Genomic DNA, 19840 nt, shown 5'->3' with positions numbered 1-19840 from the left:
ACGTCATGTCGCAATGAAATGGCGGTAAAACTGCGCGGGATTGTTGCGAAAAAATCGGAACGGCTTCGATTGTTGCTTGTTTTGCGTTTATTGTGTACGTTTTATGGCCGCAAGCCGTTAAAAGTATGTCTAACTTTTATTTAATCGTGTTTGCAAAGCAATATTAATGCAAAGTTTAGTGTCAACCGTCTTGTGTGCAAACCACTGCTAAAAGCTTATTCAAGTATGTGTTGTAACTTGTAACGTAAGCAAATACTTTTAGATTGTGGGCACTGGGCAAGTAACATACAGTTATTTATTTTTGTGACAAAAATTGTTTGCAAATGGCAACTGCAGTACACGATTTTTATATCTGCCTATTTTTTTCTGTTTAGGGAACAATTTTGATATTTAACACAAAACTTATAATGTCTCAAAAACGTAAGATTGATGAAGTTGATGGTGCTGAAGAGGATTCAGTTTCGCTGCAGGATGTGATCGACCATGACAATGAGATGCAGGAGACAGCAAATGCTGTGCTCGGTGGGAGTGATGATAAAGCTTGCACATATCCCAAGGGTTATGTTAGCAGGCAAGCTTTGTACGCTTGCAGTACTTGCACCAAAACAGATGACCCTCCTGCAGGAATATGTTTGGCTTGTTCGCTTCAGTGTCACAAAGACCATGATCTCTATGAGCTGTATACAAAGCGAAACTTCCGATGTGATTGTGGGAATTCCAAGTTTCCCAACTTAACATGTGAACTCTGCCCTGATAAGGAGTCAGGAAATGAGAAGAATTCTTACAACCAAAACTTCAAAGGGAAATATTGCACATGCCATCGTCCGTATCCTGATGAGGAGGACACAGTTGATGACGAGATGATTCAGTGTGTGATTTGTGAAGATTGGTACCACAGCCGTCATCTTGGTGAAACTGCACCACCTAATGATGGGGAGTATGAGGAGATGGTTTGCTTTGATTGCACAAAAAGATGCACCTTTCTGCATAAGTACAGAAGTGTTTTTGTTGCACCAAAAGAATTTGAAATTCTTCCACACAAACCTATCAATGTTGATGATATTTTAAATGAGAAGGACAATGATGATTATGTTGAGATGTTTGTGGGTGGAAGTGCTAGCGGTGAAGGATCTTCAAAAGCAAGTGGTATAATGCAAGGGTGCAAAGTGAAGCATGCACGCTCGATCGTTGTCAAGGGTGCCACATTTTGGCCAAGCAGATGGCGATCTGTGCTGTGTGAATGTGAAAAATGCAAAAAGGAATATGATAACTTGGCTGTTTCATTTATTCTTGATGAAACTGACACAGTAAAGGCTTACGAGGATTTGGGCAGGAGTGACATTGATGTGATTGGTGGTGATGCAGGCGACTTGTTGAAGGATTTGCCGCATGTGCAGAAAATTGAGATGCTTCAGAGTTACAATGAAATGAAAGGTGAACTCCAAGAATACCTGGAAAAATTTGTCAAAGAAGGAAGAGTTGTGACAGCAAATGATATTAACTCGTTCTTTCAGAACCTTTCCAGCAAACGACAGAAGTTTACAATCCCCCATGCATGTCGCTAAATAATTTATTAGTTTGTTGTTATATTTGTTTTTTGTGGTTTTGCTTGATTTCTTTTTTAGTGTTTTTTTTCTAGTTGTTATGAAATGCTTTTGACGTTTTCTTGTCATTAAACTTGTTGAAAAAAACAACAACCTCGTATTGTTTTTTAGAAAATTATTACAACCACAAACCATAGAGAAAAAAAGATATCATTCGTTATTTTATGTCATAATACATAGAAATATATAAAACTTAGTAACAGCATAGGGGATTTTATTAACTTGTAGCATGAGAGTGGCGTTTTTTGCCATTGTCATTTTTACCATTAGGGTAATTTAAAGCATAGTTGTAAATGAAGCATGTTAAACTTAAAACATAGTTTTGGGAAGAAAACAAGATTTTTCAGTCGAAATAAGTCGAGCAATACGGTGTAGCTGCAGCGCGTTTAATCCACCAATTGTGCTCTCCACTTTTTTGCGCCCCATAACGTCTGCTTGGTGATTGTTTTTAGTGCAATTGTGTCGTTATGTGTTCTTTCATCAAGCGAAATAAACTCAACTCAAGCAACCGTCTGGGTAACACTAAAAGCAGAAAAACAGAAAAGCGGGAAAAGCAGGAAATCAGCACTAAAAGCAGAAAAAAGGGAAATTTGTGTTTTCTAAAAGAGGGAAAAAATAATTCCAGAAAAACAGGAAAAGAGTGAAATTTCTTGTTTCATAAGATTTTGAAATACGAAAAGCAGAAAAACAGGAAATGTTTCTTTATTTGTTTTTTAAACCTTATTTTTATGAGAAACCTTTACCCAGACCCTAAAAGCCCTAACCGTCAACATTTTATAGATTATGTGGATTGCATATTTTGGAGGAGCCCCTTTCTAACTCGTAAAAATCATTTGAATGTGACCTATTAGCGTTCCACATCGATTGTGTCGAATACTGAAAAACAAGAAGTGTTTTTTTATTTGTTTATTTCCTGTCTTTTCTATATTTTGACACAATCAATGTAGAACGCTATTAGAGCACTTTTGAATGGTTTTTACGAGCTAGAACAGCAAAAAAACAAATTAAGAAATATTTCCCGTGTTTATGCTTTTCGTAATAAAACAAGAAATTTCACTCTTTTCCTGTTTTTCTGGAATTATTTTTTCCCTCTTTTAGAAAACACAAAGTTCCCCTTTTTCTGCTTTTCCTTTCTTTTCTGCTTTTAGTGCTGATTTCCTGCTTTTCCCGCTTTTCTGTTTTTCTGCTTTTAGTGTTACCCCAACCGTCTCACATTACTCAAGTCTATTTGATACGTTCTGTTTAAAGCATATTGAGTGTTGTTATGGTGTCATGTTTTATAACGCAGGTTAAGACTATTACTAGTGTTTGTGAAAACATCTGAAATAGTGCTTGTTTCATAAGTCAATCGAATTCTTTGTCCAACATGGAAGAATTGGAATCGGAAATCTCTCATTCTGACAGTGACTTGCTGCGAATCACACCCCTGTAAGTTTGTTAATAAAATTTATATTTATGGCATGTTTAGCCACTTGCTTTATTGTCCTTGTTTTGTTCTTTCTACTCATGCTATATCTGTCTTTTCTGAAACTTGTTCCTAAGCAATGTTACAACAGTTATATTGAAAGTAAAAATTCCAAAAGTGTTTTTATGCAAGGCTGTAATCATTGGCATGTTTTGGCACATTGAGCATGATTTTCATCAATCAATAGTTTTTCTCAAGTTCATAACTGAAAAATTTTTACAAATGCATTTTTCCATGCAAAAAATGTTGCAATTTGCACAGCATGATGCTGCAGCATGTATCATGATAAAACTAACGTATGCTGCTTATATAGTTAGTTAATATAGTCTTATTCATATTTGATGTGTTTAGTGGTGCTGGGCAGGAAGTGGGAAGGTCATGTCACTTGCTGGAGTTCAAAGAGAAAAAGATTATGGTATTACGAGCATTTCTACATGATTGTTGTTAATGCTAATGGTGGCTTGGCTGCCATCTGCTCTCAGTATATATACTAGTGGAGCAGTATTTGTAAACATTTTTATGGCGTTGACTGATTGAGGCTTACTGTAACTATTTGCAAACTGACATGTATAAAGAATGTGCAGTTGAAATATGTTTATATGTGTTTAGATTGGTTTACAGACTAACAAACACATGGGCTGATAACATTTTTCTCAATTTTGCTTATGACTGAACTTGTGTGGTATTTGCAGCTCGATTGTGGGATTCATCCAGGAATTAGTGGACTTGCTGGTTTGCCATATCTCGACTTTTCTGACCCTGAAAAAATTGATTTACTTTTGGTCACTCAGTGAGTATTGCAACAATGTGAAGTGCAAACAGAGGATGAATAAATGGAAATGTTTTTGTTTCAGTTTTCATTTGGATCATGCTGGAGGGTTGCCATGGTTTCTGCAAAAAACTCCTTTCAAAGGTCGGGTTTTTATGACACATGCCACCAAAGCTATTTACAGATGGCTGCTCTCTGATTACATAAAAGTCAGGTATGATTGACTTTGATGAACCTACTAAAAAATGTGTACACTAACAGTCAATTAACTTACTTTCGCCCATTTTATCAGTTGTAAAAACAATGACAAAATAGACAATAAAACATGTCACTTTTGGGTCATTATATTGCTTAGTTTAAAAAATATTACCTAAAACTTTTTTCTTGCCATTTTTCCCAGCCTGTGATTGTGAATGATAAATTGTTTGTTTTTTAGTAACATATCAACGGAGGACCAGCTGTACACTGAGGCTGATCTTGAGGAATCAATGACAAGAATTGAAACAATCAACTTTCACGAAGAAAAAGTCATCAATGGGATAAAGTTTTGGTGTTATCATGCAGGTATAGATACCACAAAATTTTTTCGCTTTTTCTTCAATTATATTTCATTTGATTTGAACATGCAAGCACAAATGTGTTGATTTCAGGTCATGTTTTGGGAGCTGCAATGTTCATGATTGAGATTGCAGGGGTTCGTGTACTTTACACCGGCGACTATTCACGTGAGGAAGACCGACATTTGATGGCTGCTGAGATCCCTGCAGTTCGTCCAGATGTTCTTATCACAGTAAGTTTGTAGGCGTGGAAGTTAGATTTAAAAATTACTTTGGTTCATAGCAGTTTGTCATGTTTTTTCATGCAATTAATCAGAATACAATAAAGTAGTATGCAATTAACCAGATTGATCTTTCCTGAAAAACTGTTTCCATTGAAATGCTATATGCAGATCTGTTCATAAGTTTAATGGTGAAAATAACAGCCCAAATAGACATAAAAAGCGACATGTGAAAAATAAAGCATGTCTCTTTTTACGTCTATTTAGGCCGTTATTTTCACCATTGTTTCTACTAAGGACTTAAGATTATTTTTGTTCAGATAAAATACAGTAAATATTTACTTTTAATATGTGTGAGATTAACATTCACCTTTGCAATTTCTAATTTTCTGACTGCATACAATTGACAACCTGACTTTAGGAAGCAACATACGGGACACACATTCACGAGCCACGAGAAGAGAGGGAAGCTCGGTTCACGAACACGGTCACAGATATCGTGAACCGCGGTGGAAGATGTCTCATTCCCGTGTTCGCACTGGGAAGGGCCCAGGAACTCTTGCTCATATTAGGTTTGGAAAGTAGAAGAAAACTATGAGGGTTTACCCTGATCTGGCAAATAGTCAAATCCTAAGTGTATGCTGGATTGAGGATTTATCATTTGAGTTGAAACCAAGTCTCACAATATGTGCCTGTGATTTTTAAGGTTTTGTTTCTGATATTTTTTTTACAAATGCCTGGAAGACAAACTTAATTGTATAAACTTAGTTTGTATACTTTATGTAATTTATGTGACAAGACACTTTTCACTGTTCTTTACAGGCTGCTTATACTAACTATGTCTTTTGTTTTGATTTAAACAAGCAGTCACATACTCGCATTGCATGTGCAGGACGAAAATATATATATCATGCAACTAATAATAGTTTGTTGATATTATTATGACAATTATATATTGGATGTAATGCACTCATGCAGGCCAAGCTTGTGACAAACCTAATTAAATCTAACTTTTTCTTGCAGACGATTATTGGTCAAACCATCCAGAACTGCACGACATTCCGATCTATTATGCATCGAGTTTGGCCAAGAAATGTATGGCAGTCTACCAAACATATTCAAATGCGATGAATCATAAAATACAGAAACAACTTAATGTGTCAAACCCTTTTCAATTCAAACACATCTCTAATTTAAAGGTATGTGTTTCTGCAATAATATTAAGTACTTTTTACCAGACAGAGTCCTGTTAAGCTAACTGGTAATCTCTATGATTGATTGGTGGTTGGTGGTTGGTGGGGATACCTTTGTCTGTTTGTGTGCTACTACTTAAGGATGGGCCAAAACCGAAAACGTCTGTTTCGTCGAGTACCTTGCATCTCATGTCAATGCTCAATGCATTGTGATGTCATAAACACTCCTTTTTCCATACTAGTTTTGTAGCTTTCCAAGGTCCGTTACGTCACCAGCCGTGTATTAACAAGCTGTACAGCCCCCACAAGTACATGTTAATCTAACGCCTTTAAAACAACAGTCATTTTTGTTCTTGGATACCCTTTCGAACACTAGTTTCATATCTGAGCAGGGCATGAATGTTAAATTTTAATGCTCGGGTCAGTTTGTGCAATTGCTCAGCCGAGCATCAACAACAGCGATGCTATGTATTGAGTACTTGGGTTCTGACTTGCCCGACCCATCCCTACTACTTAATATGCTTGTTCTTATTTGAAGCCAATTGTAATAGTATTTATTATGGGTCCCCTTCCCTGAAGGGGACTCATATTGATTTTACTCAAATGTTTTTGTTTTTTTCTTTTTTTTTTCTTTCATTTTTCTTCTCCCCAAAGTTTGTCCGACTCATTTTTCCATCAAATCCTTTATGGATTTGGATGAAATTTACACAGATGGTAGATGTAGTTATGTAGATGTGCATCCCACTTTGTTTTTGTTCATAACCCCAGTATTTACCCCGCTAGCCCCCTAAAATGGGTATTTTTTCCCCGAAGTTTGTCCGACTCGTTTTTCCATCAAATGTTTGATGGATTTGGCTGAAATTTACACAGATGGTAGATGTAGTTATGTAGATGTGCATCCCACTTTGTTTTTGTTGATAACTCCAGTATTTACCCCGCTAGCCCCCTAAAATGGTTTTCCCCCCCCCGAAGTTTGTCTGACTCGTTTTGCCATCAAATGCTTGATGGATGTGGCTGAAACTTATACAGATGGTAGATGTAGTTATGTGGATGTGCATCCCACTTTGTTTTTGTTGATAATCCCAGTATTCACCCCGCTAGCCCCCTAAAATGGGTATTTTCCCCGAAGTTTGTCCGACTCGTTTTTCCATCAAATGTTTGATGGATTTGGCTGAAATTTACACAGATGGTAGATGTAGTTATGTAGATGTGCATCCCACTTTGTTTTTGTTGATAACTCCAGTATTTACCCCGCTAGCCCCCTAAAATGGTTTTCCCCCCCCGAAGTTTGTCTGACTCGTTTTGCCATCAAATGCTTGATGGATGTGGCTGAAACTTATACAGATGGTAGATGTAGTTATGTGGATGTGCATCCCACTTTGTTTTTGTTGATAATCCCAGTATTCACCCCGCTAGCCCCCTAAAATGGGTATTTTCCCCCGAAGTTTGTCCGACTCGTTTTTCTGTCAAATGTTTGATGGATTCGGCTGAAATTTACACAGATGGTAGATGTAGTTATGTAGATGTGCATCCCACTTTGTTTTTGTTGATAACCCCAGTATTTACCCCACTAGCCCCCTAAAATGGTTTTTTCCCCGAAGTTTGTCTGACTCGTTTTTCCATCGAATGCTTGATGGATGTGGCTGAAACTTATACAGATGGTAGATATAGTTATGTAGATGTGCATCCCACTTTGTTTGTCCGGATAACCCTAGTATTTACCCCACTAGCCCGTGAAAAGGGGTGAGTTTGTAAACAATGTCAGAATTGGCTAAAATTTGGATAGCTTCTAAAGTATGCCAATTATCGTTATTGCGCCATTGCAGTTCGGGGGTTGTTAACAGCCCTTTGACGTCAGAAACATTAACAGTTGTTGCTCAAAACACCTCTAGTGGTTGAAATAAACGTTGGCAGATTGGACTGAAATTTTGCAGTACTATTGATTGAGTCATTGTGGTTTCCTTCTTTTAAGTTTGTGTGTGTTGAACCTCAATTAGTTATCCTACTTACTCATTGTTATCTATTGAAATGGATTATCAACAACTTTGCATGTGTGGGGACCCATGAGTTTTTGCTTGCAGAAACAACCAATTTTATAAAAGACGATGGCTAATATGGGACCCAATATAAATAAGTGTAGGAAATACATTAATGTTTCAAAATATGCTATAGTGTATGTGCAAGGGCAATATGTGCTAAGCCACCCTTCTAGTTATGATTATCAGACTGCAGCATATTGTTACAGAATCAGTTACCTCAAAATTGCAGTAGTTGATATTACAAGTTCATCTCCCTGTTCTAAAGTTGTCCACAATATTTTCACTTGTATTTTGTTTTGCAGGGAATGGAACATTTTGATGATGTTGGTCCATCGGTTGTCATGGCATCACCAGGAATGATGCAGAGCGGATTATCGAGGGAACTGTTTGAAAGTTGGTGCACGGACCATCGAAATGGTGTTATTGTTGCAGGATACTGCGTAGAAGGGACGCTTGCAAAGGTAGGGCTTATTTTATCCTAAACATTGAAAGAACAGTTTTAGTAATGGATCGAAACCACCAACACCAGAACTTAAACTGACGATTTCTGTTTACCTTTATCCAACTATAAAATACTACAACCAATGGCTAATAAAACCCGGTGTAAATTAGAATCAGAGTCAAAGCTAAAAGAAATAAACATTTCGCGTACATAACATCATCGGTTCCTTATTCAAATATAACTTAAACTATGCTTTCTAGAAGTTTTATGACAACAACATTGATCTTTTCTGATTGTTTTTGTCCCGAAGATATTCTTTAGGCTTTTCTAGCTAAATTTGGCAAAATGTTGAAGGATTTAAATTACATGGAATGACAAGAATTCACAACTTCCTCTACTTATTCTGATCAGACATATATTTGCCAAAATTATGTTATTTAAAACTTTTATTTTCTTTAGCACATCCTGAGTGAGCCTGAAGAAGTGGTTTCGATGTCCGGACAGAAAATTCCCCTCAAACTTTCTGTGGATTATATTTCCTTCTCAGCTCACGCCGATTACAAACAATGTTCAGAGTTTGTGAGAGCGATGAAACCCCCTCATGTGGTAAATATGCTTTTACGTTTTTATTTGTATATTTGTGTCACACATTATTGATGTCACAATGCACCGAGCATGATCGGCCGAACACCTACAATTATCTAGAGATGCCCAGTGCTTGACCCAACAGTACATTTGCAGTGTTGGCCCAGCTCTAAATGATTGTATTGAGTTAATCTGGTTGTAGGTTTTGCTCAAACAATACTAAAAGCACAGTTTGTTCATTGCTCATCAAAAGCTGTAATCTTAAGCTAAATATATTTAAGTGTCATCCGCTTAGCAGTTGGACGTTGTCACATATTTTTCTCAATTCAGTCGGTTCAAACTAGCTAAAATAAGTAAAATATGTGGCATTCACTGCATGTTTAATTCCCTCCATATATTGCAGTCTTTGCCTCCCCCTTGATCTCTTGCCGTGGGGTCGTCCATGTAGGCACAAAAACTCAAAAGTTTCAGGGTGTCGGTTTATGTGGCCATAATATTATAGATATTGTTTATGTAAAAATCTAATGAATTGCTGTTGAATCTTAAGCTAGGCCCGAAGTAAAATGTATTTTGTTCCCTAATGTTTCATATTTATCAAACCTAAACCATGTTTGATCATTGTTTTTTATGTTCAGGTGCTTGTTCACGGTGAAGCAAATGAGATGGGGAGGTTGAAAGCAGCTTTGAACAGAGAATACGAGGACGATCCTGAAACTTCAATCAACATCCACAACCCAAAGAACACTGAATCTGTTCAGCTTTATTTCAAGTTGGTTGGATTCGAAATTTTGTGTTTGTAACAATAACTATGATAATATTTGTGTTAAGGGGTGAGAAAATGGCAAAAGTTATGGGTGATCTTGCCATAAAACGACCCAACCACGGTGAGACACTGTCAGGAATTTTGGTGAAGAGGAATTTCAATTATCATATTCTTGCTCCAAGTGATTTATCAGGTAAAATAAAATCACAAAAACATCAAAGTTTGCTCTTTGCTTTTTACTGACTGGTTGTTTTGTGTCATTGTAAAAAAACAGTTTGCTGTTGTGAGGACGACATAAGTTTACTACCTATCCAGAATCAGTTTCTTCAATAAGTTGTTTTACTACCAAAATGTTTTTCTGTGCATTTTTTTGTTGAAAAAGCATTAGGCAATGTGTAAAGCATGCTTTGTCATTTCTCCAGCGCACACGAATCTGTCAACGTCGGCCCTCACCCAGCGTCAATCAGTTTCATTCACTGCCCCACTCTCTCTACTCAAGTATTACCTCCACCAACTATCTGATGATGTTGTAACTCTTAAAATGTCCAACGGTCGAGAGGGTCTTCGAATATTTGGTGCAATCACAGTTGTGAAGGAAGTCAACATGCTTGTTTTGGAGGTGAGGGCAAAGTTATCATGTGGGGTCTAAGCATGTTTTTACTGCAAAACGGGTAACTGCATTGTGTTCCAACCATGTCCAATCCCCAAAATGTTTTCTCCAGTAACAAATATCTCATGAACTGTGGCTGTGTTTGACAGCCATTTGGTTTGATAAACATTTACTGCTAAGTTGGCCGAGTGGTTTACCGAAACTTATCCGCTAAGTTGGCTCCCTACCCATATACACCTTAATCATGTGTTTATTTTAGTGGGCAGCAAACCCTGTGAATGACATGTACGCTGATGCTGTGCTTGCGATCATCCTCAGAGTCGATACAGACCCACAAGCCAGAAAAATTCCTGTGCAACGAATAACTAAGCCGGACTTGTACAGAGAATTCAAAGATCGTCTTGAGGTGCAAACTTTTCCATGTCTGTGTATTTTGTTTCAACTAATTCGTTTCAATAATTTGTGCATGCAGCAACAAGGTGACATCAATCAGATGTAACCCTTATTATTTTTTTGTGGCAGGTTATGTTGGAAAGCATGTTTGGTGAACATTCATTTAAAGTTGTTGCTCCTGGAGAGGACAGTTTGCCAGAAGATGAAATCCACCTGGAAATCGACAACCTTGAAGTGAAAATCAACAGCAAAACGAGGGTTTGTATTCAACTTTATCTGTGAAATAAAGAGAAAAAAAGATTTTAGTTTACAGAAACCAGACATTGTTCAACCATACTAGAGAAGTACAACTTATTAAATCCCGAACCCAAACATAAACTAAATTAATTCCTCATAGCATTGCTCACAGTGGTCCTCTGTGTACATATTTAGCTTGTGCCCATACAACATAACTATGTGCATATCTGTACACAGACCGGTGTTTGGCCACAACCTTCACAAATAATGTTGCCCACAGTGGCTCTTGGTGTACTTGGGTAGGTTGAGATCAATGCTCTTGTAGGGAGTTTTGCCAGGTTGACGTCGTACTTATTACTACAGAAGTGTGTTTAAATAATTAGGAAGTCCTTGGCGATCTGAGCGACCACTTGGCTGAGCTGAGTCCGATGAAGAGGACGGCGTTCATACCTTTTCCCCTGTTTTGTTGTGTTTGTAACGGCACTTAACCTCGTTACAGCACGAAGAGAGCTGTTAACGTTGCATTGCATGCGAATATATAGCCTGAAGTATATTTACGATTGTGCAGAAAGTTTTAGAAGGTCACAACTGGCAATTGAGGTCGAGTACTGATCATGTGATGATGACGAAATATAACGTCCATGCAATCAATTGTATGATATTATTCGCGCTTATGTATAACTTCAATACGTGATACTCCACAGTCCACACACACACTCGCTAGAAATAAATTTTGATACTACGGATTGTGCACCGCTGTATCTAATTTTCTTTCAACCTAAAACCTTGTTTTTGCAGGCCGTAAGTTGCCCCAACGATTCCCAGACCGAAGAAATGCTTACAGAGTGCGTTCAGAGGCTTTATGCCACCATTATGCCTGTCGGGACAGCGTGATGTCATCCATATGACGTACATCATCAGTATAGCTACCCATCGAAGCAAGTCGCATCATTACAACGCAACGAGGCGTATTTGATACGAGATTTTGCGAAAAATAAACTTATTTGAACTTTGATTTGAGATTATATTTGCTTTTTAAGACCTAAGTGTTGAAAACTGGGAATCGTAAAAAGCTGTAAAGCGAAAACTTTCGATACGCATGATTGGTTTAACGGGGTGAACTTTGAACTGTTTGTTTTGAGCAACGTGAAATTTTCGGAAAATAATTTTTATCAAGGACAAAATAATCGCAGGCTTCAGTGTTTGTTTCCCGTAATTGGGAACTTGGGAAGCCTGTAGTTTCAAACCGGGTTTAAGGGGTTTATGGGAAAGATAATGAAAGGAAGACTTGGCAGGAGCCAGGAAGGAAATAAATGATGAAGTAGTTTCAGACTGTCAGTAATAGTATATCATAGCGTCAGCCGTCAACACAGGCGTTTTATTTCGTGTTCTGTGCATAAACTGAATACGCTTATTGTTTACGGTGCAAGTTTTCTGGGTAATAACAATGTGAATATGGTTTAAAAACATAAAGACTAAAATAAAATTAAAAATGTCACAATGGATTCACATCCAAAGAGCAAAAGAAATTCTTGTACTTGCTGCAAATAATAAACCGTTGTTGAAAAAAGCAGCAGTTGCTTCAGCGGTTTTGGCCAGTGCAAAGCTGATATACTGGTAAGTTTGTTGGCTGTTTTTTGGCCAGAAAAAAATGGGCTAGTTTACTTAACTATTTTTGCAAGAGGAATATATAAAAAGCAATGGTTTGATTGTAAAAAAAGTGTTTGAATAAACAAACTGTGAATGTCCTCTTCTGCCATATTTTAACATTAATACTTCACAAACTTCTGTTTTTGTTGAATATCAGAAAAAGTTTAACACACTAATGTTTAAATGTGACATGTTTTTGTCTGTCATGAGAAGTGTAAAACGATGTCATGACTAACTGGTTTTGTTTTTCAAGGTATCGACAGAGAAGTAGAAAATCAAGGTCAAGCAAAGTCGTTGTAGCTCAAACAGAAAAGGTAGAATTTTTTCCACAAATAAAATTTTGATTTTGTTTCATACTGATGTACCTTCGGTTAATAAGTTTAGTTTTGCAGTAAGTTCCATAATCATGATGCAATAATATTTCTGATTTATTTAGGAAAAGGCAACTGCTGTGAACAAAGTATTTTTCAAGCGACTTTGGCATCTGCTGAAGATTTTAATTCCAAATGTATTCAGTCATGAATTTGCTTGGCTTCTTTTACATTCCACTGCTCTTGTTGCTCGGACGTTTCTGTCAATTTACATCGCTGATTTGGACGGACGCATGGTCCGGTCTATCGGTAGGTCATCCATCATATGCTGGTACTTCGGTTTCACATGAGATTTTGTGGAGCATTAAGTAATTGACCAAATAACAACCTTTGTGCATTTCTTGTAGTTTATCCCTCTTTTTGACACCACTGTGTAAGTTTACCATTGTCTTTGCAGTTTGCCACGACTTGCGACAGTTTGTTCTCGATCTGATGAGATGGGTTGCCGTGGCGATTCCAGCAACATTCACAAACAGTGCGATCCGCTTCTGTGAAAGCAAGCAAGCTTTGGCATTTCGAACAAAACTTGTCGAAAAAGCCTACGAACTATATTTCAAGAACCAGACCTACTACAGGTTTGACTTTGAATGTGAATTGCATGTGAATTTTTTAAGATTATTTTCATGTGTTATGTAGGATTGGAAACATGGACGGACGGATTGCAAATGCTGATCAATCGTTAACAGAAGATATCCACGATTTTGCTTCAATGCTTGCCCACTTATATTCACATCTAACTAAACCTATATTAGATGTTGTGCTTATCACACACACATTAGTAGCGAGGGCAAAAGAAAAAGGAGCAAACAACAGGTTTGGAAACAAACAATATAATTAACCAGTTTGTTTTTTAATTCAATAATGTTAATGAAAAAAGTGTTTTACGGCTATGAAATGAAAGATGTTTGTATTTAACATTATTAAACCTAAACAATTCAGTTTTTATGTTATTTGTGTTTAAAAATTAGTCACTTTGTAATTTGATTTCACTGGGTAATAAAAAGACGCCCTTCATATAATATCAACTTTACTTGTAGATTACCGGGTCTTATTTCATTCATAACTACCTTCGTGACTGCTCATGTGTTGAGAAAAATTTCACCAAAGTTCGGTGAATTAATCGCTGAACGAGCAGCAAGGAAAGGTTACCTCAGATACATTCACTCAAGAATTATTCAAAACAGTGAAGAAATTGCTTTCTATGGTGGAGAAAAGGTATTTGTTATTAATTCGAATTTAATGTAAACAAAACATAACACAACAAGTTGACTAACTCATCACATCAGCATATTAGTAAGACAATAATCAACAGGAAATATAACATATTGAGTCAACAAAGTCGTTTTACATTTTACACACAATAGAAAAATTCTCGTGCTTACTTTGCCGATAAGGTAGGTTCCACATAATGTTTGGCCAGTGGTAGGATTGACATTTTTTGGTCAGTCGGTTCTATCACAAAAGTCATATTTCATAAAATTTCGTGAGACGGTTCTATAGAACCGGTGCGAACCGACTGAATCCCACCACTGTGTTTGGTCTTATCATGTAAGCTAAAAGTTTTACATCCTTGTTTAACTTTTACTTTATCAACAGGTTGAGTTGAATTTGCTTCATCGCTGCTATCAGTCGCTTGTGGAACAGACAAATCTCATCTACATTCAACGACTGTGGTACATCATGGTCGAACAATTCTTCATGAAATATGTTTGGAGCACATCTGGCTTGCTCATGATTGCAATTCCCATCCTTACAGCAAAGGGATACAACAGACAATGTATGTTTCATTCATCAAACTAATATCTTATCTGTACCACTGTTCTTGATAATAATAGTTACCAAATTTTAAACAAAAAGTAAAAAAAGTTTTAAAACTTCAATCCCGAAAAACTGCAATAAACAAAGTAAAAAGTTGAAAGGTCATTTGTGAATCATTGAAAATTCTGGAAAAAATATCAACAAAAAGTGGAATAATTGTTCCATTTCACAAACAAATCTTTGTTATGTGACATAAATAGGCACTGTAACCTTTGTGCAAGTAGCTGCGACGTAATAAAACGGTTATGATGTGAATGTGCGTCACAATAAAAATATTTGTCCAGCAACACAAGAAGAGAGAGATGCTTGGGAAAACAAACCGGAACATGAGATGATCAGTATAAGAACTGAAGCATTCACTTCATCCCGACACTTGCTTAGTACGTCAGCTGATGCACTTGAAAGGATCATCAGCTCATACAAGGAGGTAGGAAACACACAGAGACATCCGTGCAAAGTGTTAGGTTTAACTCTTTCTGAAAAAAACTATGCACAAATATTATGGCCATGTCTTAAAAAAAATTGTGCACAAATTAACAAACCATGATGCTTTTAAATACAAAGAACATGCCTGAGTTGTTGTCCTGTCAGGATTTACTTTTCACTGCTATGGAAACTTGGATACTATTTAACATTTTTATAGTTTTCTATTTGTATTTATTTCCTGATATATTTGATGTTTTAGATCACGGAACTTGCTGGTTACACCTCCCGGGTGTGGAGCATGTTCCAAGTGTTCGGCGATGTAAGCAAGGGAAATTATGAGAAGTCGGTTGATGCCAGCGTTGAAGGAAGGGAAGCTCTTCCAATGCTCGAAATCAGAGGTGGGTGGTGTGTGCAATAAATTGTGTGCACCCTTTAATTTGCCATACTTTTAATTGCATGCATCATTTTATTTTGTACTAGAGTAAATTTATTTATGTTGATTGATTTTGCCATGTGGCAGTTTGCCAAGGTGTTTCAGTTTAGTTCATGACCTTATGTTAGTGTTCAGTTGTTGACTTGGTGTTTACGTTGAATGTGTTTGTGTCAACTGGCTACAATTGTGTTTATTAATGATCTGTTGATGATTCTATTTAAATAAGCAATAAAATAAGGTAACTGGTGGGTTTTGTGTTTTTTCCGTCTATGATTTCAATCCTTGGAATATTTTCAGGTGATGTTGAGGAAACAGAGAGAGATATTATTCTTGAAAATATTCCAATTATTACTCCAAATGGGGATGTTGTCGTCAGATCACTTGATTTGAAGGTGAATATAATTACAAGGTTCACTGTGCATAATAATTTGTCTGAGTGTAAACTTTGATAGACCATCCATCAATTTTTAACCTGTGTATTATTTCACAGTAATAAGCATTTTTAGTAGGAATGGGCCGAGCCAGAACCCGAGTACTCGGTACCGAGCATCGCTGTTTTTCAAGCTCGGTGCTCGGCCAAGCAGTTGCACAAACTGACCCGAGCCATAAATTTGCATATTCATGCCATGCACAACTAGTGTTTGCAAAGATATCCAAGAACATTAATGACTGTTTTCATAAATGCGTTAGATGGTGAAATAAATCGTATTTGTGAGGACTGTGTAGGTTGAACAGGGAGCATGAATGTGAGATGCCCATTCCTAATTTTTAGTATCTCATGTAAATACGGTGTAATTAGTCAACTCAATTTTTTTACACTGAAGGTGACAGAAGGAACCCACCTTCTTATTACTGGACCAAATGGATGCGGCAAAAGTTCCCTGTTCCGAATTTTCAGTGGATTGTGGCCTGTTTACTCTGGCCTGCTCAGGAAACCTCCTCCCTCCAGTATGTTTTATATCCCACAGAGGTAAACTTTCCATCTTTGAGTAACAAACATCGTTATATGTGTCAATTGTTCAGCGCAGGACAGATTGTTTTTATAGCTAACTGATAAACATTTCTGTTATTTCTTGCAAAGAAGCATGTATCCAGCTTTTGTGATGTTTAACCAAGTAGTGACTAGATTTGATTCAAGTTAGTGTGTGTGTTTTTATCTTAAGATAATACACCTCTGTATTAGATGAAAGCATGAATAATATAAACTACATTTTCAGGCCTTACATGACGATTGGAACTCTACGAGAACAAGTGATTTACCCCGACACTGTGCAATGCATGCAGGAGAAGGGCATTACCGATGAAGACTTGAAAAAAATTCTTGAAACTGTTCATCTGTATAATGTTGTGAAGCGCGAAGGAGGTATTAAATTTCCCATATTGTTTCTCATCGGTGAACTCTTCACAATTGGACCAGGCCTAAACCCCTTTTTACAAAGACCCTACTTAATAACCTTAAAATTGTACATGAAAGAATTTGTATTATCACATAAATATTGTTATATAATTACACATATGATGTATGTAAATAGGAGGATAGTGTGATTAAATGCCAAAACTTTAAACAATTCAAGAAAAACATTGAAGGGCAACAAAATTGTAGATTGAAGATTGTTACAGCCATCCTTGGCATTTTTGTCGACTACAACATGATAACATTGCCGCTCCCTACTTCAAGTGAAAGTGTTACGAAACAGTTGGACATTAATAATCTGCATGTTTGTAGGTTGGGACGCTGAGGCTGATTGGAAAGATGTTTTATCGGGAGGAGAGAAGCAGAGGATGGGAATGGCCCGACTCTTTTACCACAAGTAAAACATCAGACATAATATTGTGCAGGATAAATATGTGCACATGGAAATGTTGGGCTTAACTCAGTGGTTCTCAACTGCTGATCCAGGGACCACTAGTGGTCCCTGATGGCTTTTTGGGTGGTCCACAGGACGTTAATTATATGTGGTGATAAACAGGAAATAGTTGCAAATAATTTATTAAGTACTTATTTCGAAAAAAGCTTATCAAAAAGCTAAGTTATTGGCCATTTATTGTTAGCTGTCAGTTGTTTACCACTCCTCGAAATTTTATATTGAAGGAACATGTTTCAAGCCAATGTGCTTGTTGTGGATGCTTTCTTTATCCTTATCTAACAATGGATTGGTCCTCGATATTTATTTAATTGAACTGGTGGTCCATGGCCTGAGAGCCGCATTTAAGAATCACTGATCAAGACCAAAACATATTTCATGTGTTAAATTTTGTGTATTCGTAACAAATTTGATGCCCAGCATTCACATTCTAACCGCTAGCACTTGTTGTGCAGACCAGTGTATGCGCTCCTCGATGAATGTACATCAGCTGTGAGTATCGATGTCGAGGGAAAAATCTTCCAGGCAGCGAAAGATGCAGGGATCGTCCTCATGTCAATCTCACATCGACCGTCACTATGGTAACAAACATCACAATGATAAAAAACTATCAAAACTTGTTTATCTTTGCTCCACCTGTTCACTTCTAAAACCCAATACCTCCCTCAAGGGTTGTTGTAATTTGAAAATAATTACAAATTTCAACCACAAGAGTTTGAAACGACAATAATAACTTATTTAATCATGCTTCTAAAAAAACATGACTTGAAAAACGAAATAAACAATGCACCATTGCAAAATTGGGGTATTACGTTAACAGTCACACTCATTTGTCCCCAAACAATCTGGTTGTTTACTTCATGTTGATTCAAGGATACTGTTGTAGTTTTTTCCAAATAGTCATTTGTTAGGCTACCTAGGTTCACATTAGTCTCTTGTCAGATTTTCTCTTGACTCATAATTGTAATTTGCAGGAAATTCCACACTCACATTTTGCAGTTTGACGGTGAAGGTGGATGGAAGTTTAGTGAACTTGACACCAACACAAGGTTGACCTTGAACGAGGAAAAACAGGTGAACCACGAAAATATGAATATTTTTTTCCTTTGGAAATATCTTTTGGATTGCTTTATTCGATTGATAATTCGATAGTAGTCAAGTTGTTGAAGATTTTGACGACTTATCTCTTCACCTAAAACAGCGGTTCACAACCTGCGGGCCGCGACCCCAACTAGGGCCGCCTGACGATTTGGCTAACGCACGGTTCCCCACTTGTTTTAGGCCATGGACCACTAGCCCCTATAAAATAAACTTATGGGCCACTTTATTGTTGCGCCACATACGTAAACTTGCTTGTCCAACACCTGTGGAGAATCCTGCCATACTTTTTTAAGATTGTTTGCTCTTTCAAAAAATATGTGGGCTATTTGAAATTCGAATACGTAACAGTGGCGAACTTGTGGAACAAACTGTTTATTGCGTCATCATAGTGTGTGACGTTACTTTGTGATGCTGTGACGTCAGAGTGTGTTATTGTGACGAGGCAAGTTTGTTTTTAGCATCTTGAGGTTCAGCTTGCGGGAATGCCTAAGATGCAAGCTCGTCTGAACGAACTCTGTAATATACTCGGTGAGGACTCGGTGTTAAAGACGAGTGAAGTTGTTGGAGAGAGCGGATCTGATGAGAGTTTTCAGATCGAGGATGTTCCAGCTGACAAGTAAACTCCTCCTGTACATGGTCGGGTTCGCAGCAGTTTGTGTGGTTGGTTGGTTGCTTGTGTTATTTATTCATGCGCCTTGATTTGTCGTAGCAACTTTTTACAACCTTGCACTTTGGATGCTGTTTGGCAAAATATGATGCAAACTTTTTATCCTTAGCTGGTTGAAGCCCGGTGCAGATGCGTTTGTTGGATGCTATGATGCAATATCTACGATGTGATTGTCGATATATCAGCTGTTTTATGAAGATTTTTCTTCGTTGAAATGCAATTTATAATTTAATTTTCCCGCATACCAAATATTTCGAGCAAATTAACTAAGATTGATCAGTTGCGTCATAAATAGGGTATTGTGACGTACGTGTTGCGTAACAGACAGGTGACTACCTAACATGGCGACATGTATTTTTACGCTGGTCACGTGCTTAAACTTATGTAAGATTTCTATTTATTGTCGAATGACGTCATCTTCTTCAAAAACTGTGATTTGATTTTACAATTTTTCACAAATTGCAATTGTGGCGATTTTGCCAATAAATTTTATTCCACAAAAATGAGTTTAAAAATGAGTTTGTTCCATTTTTTCTTGTTCCCCTGGCAAATCTTGTTTTCACCCGAATTTGCAAATTCTTTGCGACGAAATTCAGGGCCACATGTCCGCTACTCTATTAATTTTGACTGG

The 19840-nt window shown here is 37.1% G+C and overlaps 3 protein-coding genes across 3 annotated transcripts; all 3 read left to right on the top strand.

Moving 5' to 3' along the window:
* Positions 1-137: 137 nt before the first annotated feature.
* Positions 138-2112, top strand: LOC145237529 (putative E3 ubiquitin-protein ligase UBR7). The gene has a single exon (XM_080100430.1). It carries the CDS (start codon positions 408-410, stop codon positions 1563-1565), a length of 1158 nt encoding a protein of 385 aa, XP_079956556.1. The 5' UTR covers positions 138-407; the 3' UTR covers positions 1566-2112.
* A 699-nt stretch (positions 2113-2811) lies between these two features.
* On the top strand, positions 2812-11893 carry LOC145237528 (cleavage and polyadenylation specificity factor subunit 3-like). Its single transcript, XM_080100429.1, has 16 exons — positions 2812-3032; positions 3421-3484; positions 3762-3859; positions 3924-4052; positions 4275-4402; positions 4489-4628; positions 5038-5188; positions 5640-5815; positions 8151-8309; positions 8750-8896; positions 9511-9644; positions 9704-9831; positions 10061-10257; positions 10508-10654; positions 10771-10899; positions 11677-11893. The coding sequence occupies exons 1-16, from the start codon at positions 2971-2973 to the stop codon at positions 11770-11772; spliced, it is 2085 nt and encodes a 694-aa protein (XP_079956555.1). The 5' UTR covers positions 2812-2970; the 3' UTR covers positions 11773-11893.
* A 249-nt stretch (positions 11894-12142) lies between these two features.
* Positions 12143-19712, top strand: LOC145237527 (ATP-binding cassette sub-family D member 1-like). The gene is made up of 16 exons (XM_080100428.1): positions 12143-12495; positions 12782-12842; positions 12965-13148; positions 13297-13474; positions 13536-13712; positions 13937-14114; positions 14496-14676; positions 15002-15144; positions 15403-15541; positions 15874-15968; positions 16401-16546; positions 16794-16939; positions 17303-17387; positions 17897-18022; positions 18416-18515; positions 19001-19712. Exons 1-16 carry the CDS (start codon positions 12371-12373, stop codon positions 19160-19162), a joined length of 2226 nt encoding a protein of 741 aa, XP_079956554.1. The 5' UTR covers positions 12143-12370; the 3' UTR covers positions 19163-19712.
* The last annotated feature ends 128 nt before the right edge of the window (positions 19713-19840 follow it).

This window comes from Phallusia mammillata, chromosome 7, assembly GCF_965637545.1.
Source record: "Phallusia mammillata chromosome 7, kaPhaMamm4.hap1.1, whole genome shotgun sequence".
In the NCBI taxonomy this organism is placed as follows: domain Eukaryota; kingdom Metazoa; phylum Chordata; class Ascidiacea; order Phlebobranchia; family Ascidiidae; genus Phallusia; species Phallusia mammillata.
The sequence above is the reverse complement of the archived record's forward strand: the minus strand, read 5'-3'. Positions and strand labels throughout refer to the sequence as shown.

What these genes read in the sequence shown, in the direction of transcription:
- LOC145237529 (XM_080100430.1), top strand. Translation starts at nt 408, where the DNA reads ATGTCTCAAAAACGTAAGATTGATGAAGTTGATGGTGCTGAAGAGGAT.
- LOC145237528 (XM_080100429.1), top strand. Translation starts at nt 2,971, where the DNA reads ATGGAAGAATTGGAATCGGAAATCTCTCATTCTGACAGTGACTTGCTG. An exon ending in GTCCAGATGTTCTTATCACA is followed by an intron (nt 4,629 to 5,037) that starts GTAAGTTTGTAG and finishes ACCTGACTTTAG; the next exon opens with GAAGCAACATACGGGACACA. An exon ending in CGATGAAACCCCCTCATGTG is followed by an intron (nt 8,897 to 9,510) that starts GTAAATATGCTT and finishes TTTTATGTTCAG; the next exon opens with GTGCTTGTTCACGGTGAAGC.
- LOC145237527 (XM_080100428.1), top strand. Translation starts at nt 12,371, where the DNA reads ATGTCACAATGGATTCACATCCAAAGAGCAAAAGAAATTCTTGTACTT. An exon ending in AAAGGGATACAACAGACAAT is followed by an intron (nt 14,677 to 15,001) that starts GTATGTTTCATT and finishes ATATTTGTCCAG; the next exon opens with CAACACAAGAAGAGAGAGAT. An exon ending in TCATCAGCTCATACAAGGAG is followed by an intron (nt 15,145 to 15,402) that starts GTAGGAAACACA and finishes TTGATGTTTTAG; the next exon opens with ATCACGGAACTTGCTGGTTA.